This window comes from Trachymyrmex septentrionalis, unplaced genomic scaffold (assembly GCF_001594115.1).
Source record: "Trachymyrmex septentrionalis isolate Tsep2-gDNA-1 unplaced genomic scaffold, Tsep1.0 scaffold197, whole genome shotgun sequence".
NCBI classification, from domain to species: domain Eukaryota; kingdom Metazoa; phylum Arthropoda; class Insecta; order Hymenoptera; family Formicidae; genus Trachymyrmex; species Trachymyrmex septentrionalis.
The window spans coordinates 198,024-207,419 of record NW_017305146.1 but is presented as its reverse complement, the minus strand read 5'-3'; the positions used below and the strand labels follow the sequence as shown (position 1 = coordinate 207,419).

Sequence of the window (9,396 nt, the reverse complement as noted above, 5' to 3'; positions counted from 1 at the left end):
TTTTTTCCCGTGTAACTTCGACAACGAGAATTATAAGATAAATTCTGTGATAAATTAGCCTGACGGTTGGATCACTATCTTGGACTGTTGTGACGGCTACGTGCGCAATGTAACGAGCGGTCTATGCGAACCGCAATGCGAACGCGGTTGTTTTGGCGGCCGCTGCACAGCCCCGAACGTCTGCAGCTGCCCGTCGGGATGGCGTTCCGAGGATGGCGTTTGCATGCCCGTTTGCTCGTATCGATGCCAGGAGAATGCTTATTGCTTCTCGCCCGAGGTGTGCGTGTGCAAATTGGGCTACGACGAGATCGACGGCCAATGCAAACCGATCTGTCCTGACGGATGCAAGCAAGGCGAGTGCGTGGCACCGCGCGTCTGCAGCTGCAGACAGGGATACGTTCTGAATGAGCGCAAGGAGTGCGTGGCAGCGTGCGAAGGCGGCTGCGGGCATGGCGTGTGCAGCGCACCAGGCGTGTGCACCTGCGATGAAGGGTAATTAAATGCCGTTATCTCGAATCTCTCCGATCTCCGCTCAACTGCGCAATGTCTTTCGCATCGGCATTCCGCGCGATAATTAAACTCTGATTTACGCACGTACTACGTTACGTAGTAAGTAACCTATTCCCACAAAACGGATTGTAATAATTGCGATATAAGTCATTGATAAATCAATGATGTACTCGTCAAAAATATTCTACTTTAAAAGCAATTATACATTGTGCGTGTAATCGCTATTATACGCGTGTATAAATCAGTTGTTTTGTAATTTTCGCGTGACCACATCTACGTTGATAATGTTATTTATTAACATTGCCGCTTGAAGTGCAGTCACGCGTTATGATAATAATAAGTTTACAAATTACTAGTTTTGCAGAATGAGTATCGAATTGATCTTATCCAAGTCAAGAGAAAGTCAAAGTAACTTTATTTTGACGTTATGAAATTGTGTAAAGATAACGATTTTTCTGTTACTATTTAAATATATTGACATTGAGAATTAAATTAAAATCATTTTGATTTTTTGTTGACTTTTACGTGTCTCTTGGTGGGACATTTTACATGACGCTGTCATTCAATAATAAATTCTTTAGCAATTCAGAATCCCTAATAAATTTCTGACAATTTCCTTTGCCGACTGATCAATAAAGCAAGTACAAATATATAAATAATATATCATAATGCAGCTATAAATTGTTTTACAGGTACACCAACATTTTCGGCGATACCGAGTCCTGCGTTCCCCATTGCCCGACCGGTTGTCCTAACGGCGAATGCGTCGCACCAAACCTTTGCTTATGCAGGGCCGGTTTCACGCGCAATCAAACCGGCGCTTGCATACCCGTCTGCCCGGGTGGTTGTGAAGGAGGCGAGTGCATCGCACCGAACTATTGCGACTGCAGACCTGGATACACGCAGGATCGTCACAGCGGCAAATGCGTTCCGAGTACTACAGGTTCAGCGCAGTGTGGATATGGATACACCGTCGATCCTGATACCCGCAGATGCATCCCCGTAACGACAACCCCAACATCGCAGCCCGTCGGCGATTGCAGATATGGCTGCGGTCCGCATAGCACGTGCGTGGGATATCGGTGCATCTGCGAACCTGGATTCACCGCCGACCCCGATACCGGCAGATGCATCTCCGTCACGACATCCGCGACTAATTCGACGCAATGCCGATACGGTTGCGGGCCAAACGGCCGATGCGTTGGTCCGAACTTGTGCGTCTGCGATCCGGGATTTCGCGTTGATCCCGATACCGGAAGATGCATTCCGCACGTGAGCACGAGCGCGGACATGTGCCAGTACCCGTGCTTAAACGGTCGATGCACTGGACCGGATCAATGCACCTGCAACCATGGGTACACGCACAACGAATTCGATATTACGCGTTCAAGATGCGTGCCGGTGTGCGTGGGTGGATGTCCGAACGGTGTATGCACCCTGCCAAACTTTTGCATATGCAATCCCGGATACCGAAAGGAAGGTGTCAAGGGTCGGCAGAGATGTATCCCAGAGTAAATGAGAGTTGACTGCATACAAAAACATATTGTTAGATATTAGTTAGATAAAACTAACTATTTTCAAATCAATAATTATGATCAACTGAATTTATATTAAATAAATTGATAATATAAATTATAAATAATTTTTTGTGTGTCTCTTATTTCAAGCAATATGTTTAAATTTATAATTATGATACCTTTAAAAAATAGTAATATGAAAATAAAATATTTTCACACATTTAAAAGTTTCAACAAAAGATTGCAATAACTATTTTCATAATTGTACGCGCATTCTTGAATAACGTTGTAGACTAATCAATACAATTTTCTCAGGGTAAACAAAGTGTTTAAATATGTAAAACTTCAATGGTAAATGAATACGTTAATTATATGACAAATCATAAAATTAATTATAAAGTTAGGCATAAAAATAGAAGCGCTCTATAAATCTTACATTCTCACAAAAGAATATGTAGAAATGACATTATGACTAACCATAAATGCTATCGCGTGCAGTATGTTTTACACATTAATGTTATTACATTATAAATGGGTTAATGCAGACTGTATCCTTGACCCAATACATCAACTTCACATAAGTTTCGCTCAAGAAAATGTATGTTCCCGTTTATGCACTGTTAAACATGCGGAATCGATTCGTTTACGCCATGAAACAATTATGCAGTTTCTCTCCAGAGCTCGACGCAATGCATATTTCTTAAAAGCGATTCACAAGATATTCCGCAACCTGTGTGATATGTACTTATATATTTAATATATCTTTATTATTTTTACAATGAGATGCAAAGTACTTTGTACCCAGCATGATTCACAGCTTATGAATGGAAACCGATAATGTAGCATTTTATTCAGGATTTTCATCAACTTGTCTTAAATAGAATTTCAATTCCTTTTATTCGCACGCAATCTCTTTTGTACGTACAAATAAATTGATATAATAATTGCAACGCCAAATGTTGTAAAAGTTTTTAACAATTTATGTGAAATAGAATTACTAAAATTAAAGAAGCTCATTTTGCTGATAAGCAGAGATTCATACGGATTTAATTGTAACTGCCTGACAACAGCTAACATCCTGTCGGATTCTGATAGCACGGTACTCTCATAATTCAAAGAGGAGAAGAAGCTTCAGTATAAGTTGCGACGCAATATACTTTGCAACACGCTTTATCCACACACTGATCTGTCATTCACATTTGGACGTTCCTTCAAATGTATATGTTTAAATATATTCGGCAATTATGAAACTTTTGTACGTCATATTTATTCTTGCCATTCTTCAAGACGAATTAATTATTAAAGTAGAATTGCATACTGCAACGTCGTTAAGTGATTATTCTACGGGAAATTGTAGTAAAATCGTTAGGTAAGATTTGCTATATTTTACGATTAAAAATGCTTATCGATACTATCGTAATGTATAATCGGCGCACAAGTGAGCTCTAATAATGCTAAAATTGTGCGCTGTTTGCAGTTTTATGGAAACATCTGAAGTTCCATACATGGAAACGTTTAAGGAAAAGACGTGGGGTATTTTTTATAAAACCCGCATTCGATGGAATTATAAAATTGAGGTAAGGTTTAAGCGTAGGACTTCTATTCAAAGTAATATATTTTCGTTAAAATAATAGAATCAAAATTCAAAATGTGTTAATAAATACATTTAGCGCACGTAATAATATATGTATTTATCGAAAAATAAAATAATTATTCCGTAATATAAGAATTTTTTAACTGAATGATTAAAAAAGGGACGAATAAAATTATAGAAAAATAGAAGTAATATTAAAATTACAGATACAGCTGACAATATATAACTGATAACTTTTATAGCAATAATATATCTTCAATAAAATTTACAGCTTATTTTGTAACATTTAATATTAAAATTTTTAAACTTTAATTAAATTTTTGTTGAAAAAATATTATTTATCAATTTTTAATTAGTATCTTTGCTAATCAAATCACCTTTTATCAAGCATATTTTCTGTGTGTGTGCGTGTGCGTGCGTGCGTGTGTGTGTGTGTGTAATTCTTTAAAGATAGCATTTTTATTGATTAACACTCTACATACTTTTACATATACAAATAAATATTACTATATATGCAAAAACTCGTTTCTATTGTTAGTCTCGCAAATCATGGCGCATAGAATACGAGTGTTGTGACGGATTTGAACGTAAAATCATTTGGGACGGTTCAAGTGTGTATCCAAAATGTGTACCATTTTGTCGGCCTCCTTGCGGAAATGGTACGTGCACAAAGCCATACGTGTGCCTCTGCAATTATGGATACATTTTTACTGCTCCAGCGTCTGACTTTGGCTGTGTCCCTGTGTGTATTCCCCCTTGCGTACACGGCAAATGTGTCTTACCCGACACTTGCATGTGCGATTCTGGATACAAACCGACAAACGATCATTACATCTGCGAACCCATTTGCAATGTACCTTGTCCTACAGGATCATATTGCTATAAACCCGACCAATGCCTCTGTCTGAACGGATATAAAAATATTTCCAGTGACGTCAAATTAACTAATGTAAGTAAACGATAGAAACACTTTGATTTATTTATTCAAATTTAAATTGGACCTAATTAATATATTAAGCGTGTCATAAAAATAATGTCATAATAATTGGAAAGATATTAATATTAAAGGTAATATATAAAAGAAAAGAGTACGAGAAAAGTACGAGTATTATGTTAATAATAAAGACCACATCTTTTTGTACTCAGATGTGCGAGCCTATTTGTGAAAGAGAGTGTATTCACGGGAAGTGCACAGCTCCCAATATCTGCACTTGCGATAACGGTTACGAGCCTGATACACACGACTTATTTGCCTGCAAGCCCACGTGCGAATATGGTTGTCTGTTTGGCGAGTGCGCTGCCCCTAATGTATGTACCTGTAATGAGGGTTATTCATTAAGCACCTCGAGCGTTTGCAAACCAATCTGCAGTGAAGCTTGCGTTATGGGCACTTGCGTGGCTCCTGAAAGTTGTGGCTGCTTCGCGGGCTACGGACTGCTTGAGAATTCAAAGTATATCTGCGAACCAGTCTGTGAAAAGGCTTGCCTTAATGGACGGTGCACTGCGCCTGGCATATGCATGTGCAACGAAGGATTCCAATTAAATGGCGACGAGACAGAAAAGCACATTTGTAAGCCTTATTGCAAAACTTCTTGCGAACCATTCGGCGTCTGCACTGCGCCGGATGTTTGCTCCTGTTTTGAAGGATATCGCCTGGCTAATAAGATGCAAATTGAGAAAATCGTTAGTATTAAACTAGCAAGACTGTATTAGATCTGAAACGTGGCGGCAATTCAAGATCTATAATTATGATTTGACAGATGAATTAATACCTATTTATTTTAGTGACTTTAAATAATTATTGTATATCAAATCTCTATATAAGCCGATTTCTATTGTTTAACGTTATTTCAAGAATACGTTAATTATTCACACGTTAATTCTTTAGATTTATACGAAAGATTGGTTTTCAGAATTTGCTACATTTTGCGAGCAACTCGGTTTGCGAGCCGATCTGCGAGGTGGAATGCATAAATGGATTCTGTAGCGCTCCGTGGACGTGTAGTTGCAACATCGGCTATCATCCAACATCAGCGATCACACCTATGTCAAGTCTCTATGTCTGCGAACCTACATGTAGCCAGAAATGCTTCAACGGCTTCTGTACCGCACCTGAGACCTGCATGTGCAATTCGGGCTATCGTCGTTCCAATTCTTGGAATGAATGCGAGCCGATCTGCGAGACTGATTGCATCAATGGATATTGCACTGCTCCAAACGAATGCACCTGCAATTCCGGCTACCAACCTACCGAAGGAAATCGCACGAGCCTTTGCGAACCTATTTGCAATCCAAGTTGCAAGAACGGTATCTGCGTACAACCCGACGTATGCAGTTGCAACCCGGGCTATCGTCTATCCACGAATTCTAAGACAGAGTGCGACCCTATCTGTCACCCGGCTTGCGGAACAAACGGAATTTGCGAAGCACCCGATCTCTGCACTTGCAAGGATGGCTATCGCATGGTTTATTACGACAGAAAAAACGTTCCGTTCGCATGTGAGCCGATTTGTAGCGTTGAATGTGGCAATGGCACATGCACGGCGCCGGATGCCTGTATGTGCTTCGATGGCTATCGAAACGCAGAAGTTGGCGGATGCGACCCCGTCTGCTCGACTTGTAACAACGGCAGGTGCGTTGCGCCCGAGATTTGCGAGTGCGACGACGGATTTGTTCCTGCGGATCCGAATCTCGAATTTGGAGTAAAAGACTCTCGATCTTTGATTGTCTCCGAAAATAGAACGAAAAACGGAAGCAGATGCCTGCCGCATTGCGAGAATTGCGATAATGGCGAGTGCGAGGCACCAGGAGAGTGTCGATGTTATGCTGGTTTCGTAATGATCAAAGGCACCTGCGTACACGCGTGTCAGGGTGGTTGCGGTACTCACGGCGAGTGCGTCGAGGAACGCAGAACTTGCGAATGTGATCACGGATGGGCCGGATTACACTGCGATCGCCCAACATTGTGTGTCTTAAGCTTGAAGAATGGAGATAATCAAACTGAACAGTGAGTATATATAATAAGTACCTTATAAATTTATCTTTTCCTCGCAATTAAAGCGTACATAAAAATTATAATAGTTATATTTGAGTATTACGATGTAACAAAATGATAATTTGATACATTATTAACAAACGTATGAGCGTTAGGATATTTTTGTATTATCATAATTATTTTGATTTCACGATAATGTCTGAAATAAGTCGCTTACGAATTATCTGTTAATCATTCATTTTTTACAGATTGACAATTATAAAAGAAAAAAATGCTACAATTGAGCATATACTTAAAAATAACCCAGCTTGTTCCGAGTGCATTGGTAAAGTAAACAATGAAACTTTGTGTTTTAAGATATTTGGCAATGATACAGAGGATGAGGTGAAAATTGGTTGCTTAATGAATGAAGGTTTGTTATAAATAGATTCACTTTAAAAGAGAAATTAACATATTACATTTAAAATTGTAGCAAATTTATTACATTTGAATATTTAATATTTAATAGAATCAAATGTCGATAACTCTTAATATGAAAAATATTTGTAAAATCTTAATGTATAAGCTTCTTGTACTAATAATTATATAAGGCAAAAGATAAATTATTTTTGTTGACTTAATTAATCAATTATAAAAAGCCAAAAAATTTGAGACATATTTTGATGATCAAATATGTTAAAACGCTAATAATTTTATACTTAGAATTCCTTGTGTTTCCTTGGATAGATTTTTGTACTCGCATAATACACAATATCAAAATTATTTTTTTAAGACTACTTTAATTTTTCAATAAATTTATGCAAAGCACAGTAGTTCTAAAATATTCTACACGAAGTATTTGATAATTTTATAATTAGAATATATATTATTTTCTTGATTGTTGTATCACAAACTTTTAAATCTTTAATTTTTTTCGATATGTTATTGACAATAAACTAATAAGAACTTCTCTATCATTTCTTTATATTAGAATGCTTCGTATTGAGCAATATAAGTCAATATAAGAATCAAGGAGAAATGATCAAACTAATAAGTGGAATTATAGGTGGAATATTACTTCTAACAGCAATAACCATATATGTGATATTACGAAAACGCCGAAATAGACAGTTGGAGCTAGGTATTCATATCGTCAATTTTTATTAGACGTATTATATCTAAATTCTGAAATAACGGTGGGTATTAAAATTTTTTTCAATTACATGTTCATTTCATTTAGCACTAATTGTAAGATTGTCTAAAAAGATAAAGATATGTACCTATAACATAATACATATATCAATTGATTAAAAAAAAGGTTTTTTAAAAAAACACTTAAGCAATTATCGCTTAAGAATAAGAAATAAAAAGTTAGATTTATTTAAATTAATATATTAAAAATTTGTATTTATAGAGGAAAGGCTCCTATTGTAAGACACCAAATTAATTTTGGGTAAAAATATATTAGGACCCGTATTCAGAACGCGCTTTTATCTATAAAAGCGCGCTTTTATCTTTGAAATTCTATAATATGCGTGACGTAAAGCATAGTATATTAGCCTTATATTGTTAGCTAACATCGTTGTAAGCGCGTTCTGAATACGGACCTAGAAGTCTATGAGCAAAATTTTTAAAAATAATAGGGGATTTGAAGGGATTTAATAAGCTTTAAGATAATTATGTTATATAAAATTTAATTAAAATTCTATTTTTTTTTAAATTAAAGAAATGTAAAAAGTGAGCAAATCGCAAAGTCAAAAAATCTCCTTCTGCTCCTTATATGAGATGCCCCAAGAAATCGATAATAAAACGCAAAGTTCATCAATTATTGCAATTAAAAAACTTTACTTAATGTTTTTAAAATACAAACAAACACAATCAGTATGCGTGCAAAATAAGCATACGATCCAAGGACTCGTCTTCAGGTAGTTGGAACGAAGCATCGCAGAAACAGGCACTTGATGTTCATTCCGGTTGTCCTTTTTATTATTGTACAATAACATTTATACTTTAGCAATGATTTTCACCATAAGAACATACCCAAATAGAACAACAAGTCACGATAACGTCAAGATGTTATCATTTTGACGTTATCGTGACTTGTTGTTCTATTTGAGTAGGTTATTTCATATTAGAAATACTCTAGGTATCTCACATTACGATTTCCACGCCTTATGGTTTTATGATAATCAAATCTAACTTCTATAATTAAGCAATACAACATATTCCATATTTTTCTATTAGTACAATCTTACTCTATTACTACATGAAGAATTTATCGCCAAATATTTACTTTTTATTAAATAGTAAACAAGGTTTAAAGGCTCATATCAATAAAATTTAAAGCTATCCAAATTCTAAAATTCTTTTTTACAATGACTACGTGCATGATCTAATAATGAATTTTCCACTAAATAGTTTTCAATCCAAGAGCAATCAATTCATGATGGAACCAATAGTTAATTTAACAGAAATACCGCTATCTCATATTAGGCGCCTATCTCATAATAGCTGGCTTTCCTCTATATTTTTAAATTTTTATTTAATTTCGGAAAAATATAAATATCAAGAAATATAAAGAACAAATAAAAGGTTTAATAAATTATTTTTATTAACAGGTGATGTTCAAAATGTTCAGATAATTTGCAAACACAATACGTCAACACAAGAACTAATGGAATCAAATACCGATAACTCTTAATATGAAAAATATTTGTAAAATCTTAATATATAAGCTTCTTATACTAATGATAATGATGCAAAAAAGATATTATTTTTGTTAACTTAATTAATCAATTATA

General features: G+C 35.9%; 2 protein-coding genes across 2 annotated transcripts in view; both read left to right on the top strand.

The window, feature by feature from the left end:
- The window catches only part of LOC108747292 (tenascin-like), a 3,702-nt gene extending 1,632 nt beyond the window's left edge, over nt 1–2,070 (top strand). The window contains exons 3-4 of the mRNA XM_018484682.1: nt 59–492; nt 1,203–2,070. Of these exons, the coding sequence (XP_018340184.1) occupies nt 59–492; nt 1,203–2,025 (1,257 nt within the window). The 3' untranslated portion in view covers nt 2,026–2,070. The remainder of the gene's footprint in view (nt 1–58; nt 493–1,202) is intronic.
- A 254-nt stretch (nt 2,071–2,324) lies between these two features.
- LOC108747293 (fibrillin-1-like) overlaps nt 2,325–9,396 on the top strand; it is a 13,497-nt gene continuing 6,425 nt past the window's right edge. Inside the window, exons 1-7 of the mRNA XM_018484683.1 lie at nt 2,325–3,396; nt 3,505–3,604; nt 4,160–4,570; nt 4,768–5,304; nt 5,535–6,628; nt 6,865–7,028; nt 8,147–8,153. Of these exons, the coding sequence (XP_018340185.1) occupies nt 3,272–3,396; nt 3,505–3,604; nt 4,160–4,570; nt 4,768–5,304; nt 5,535–6,628; nt 6,865–7,028; nt 8,147–8,153 (2,438 nt within the window). The 5' untranslated portion in view covers nt 2,325–3,271. The remainder of the gene's footprint in view (nt 3,397–3,504; nt 3,605–4,159; nt 4,571–4,767; nt 5,305–5,534; nt 6,629–6,864; nt 7,029–8,146; nt 8,154–9,396) is intronic.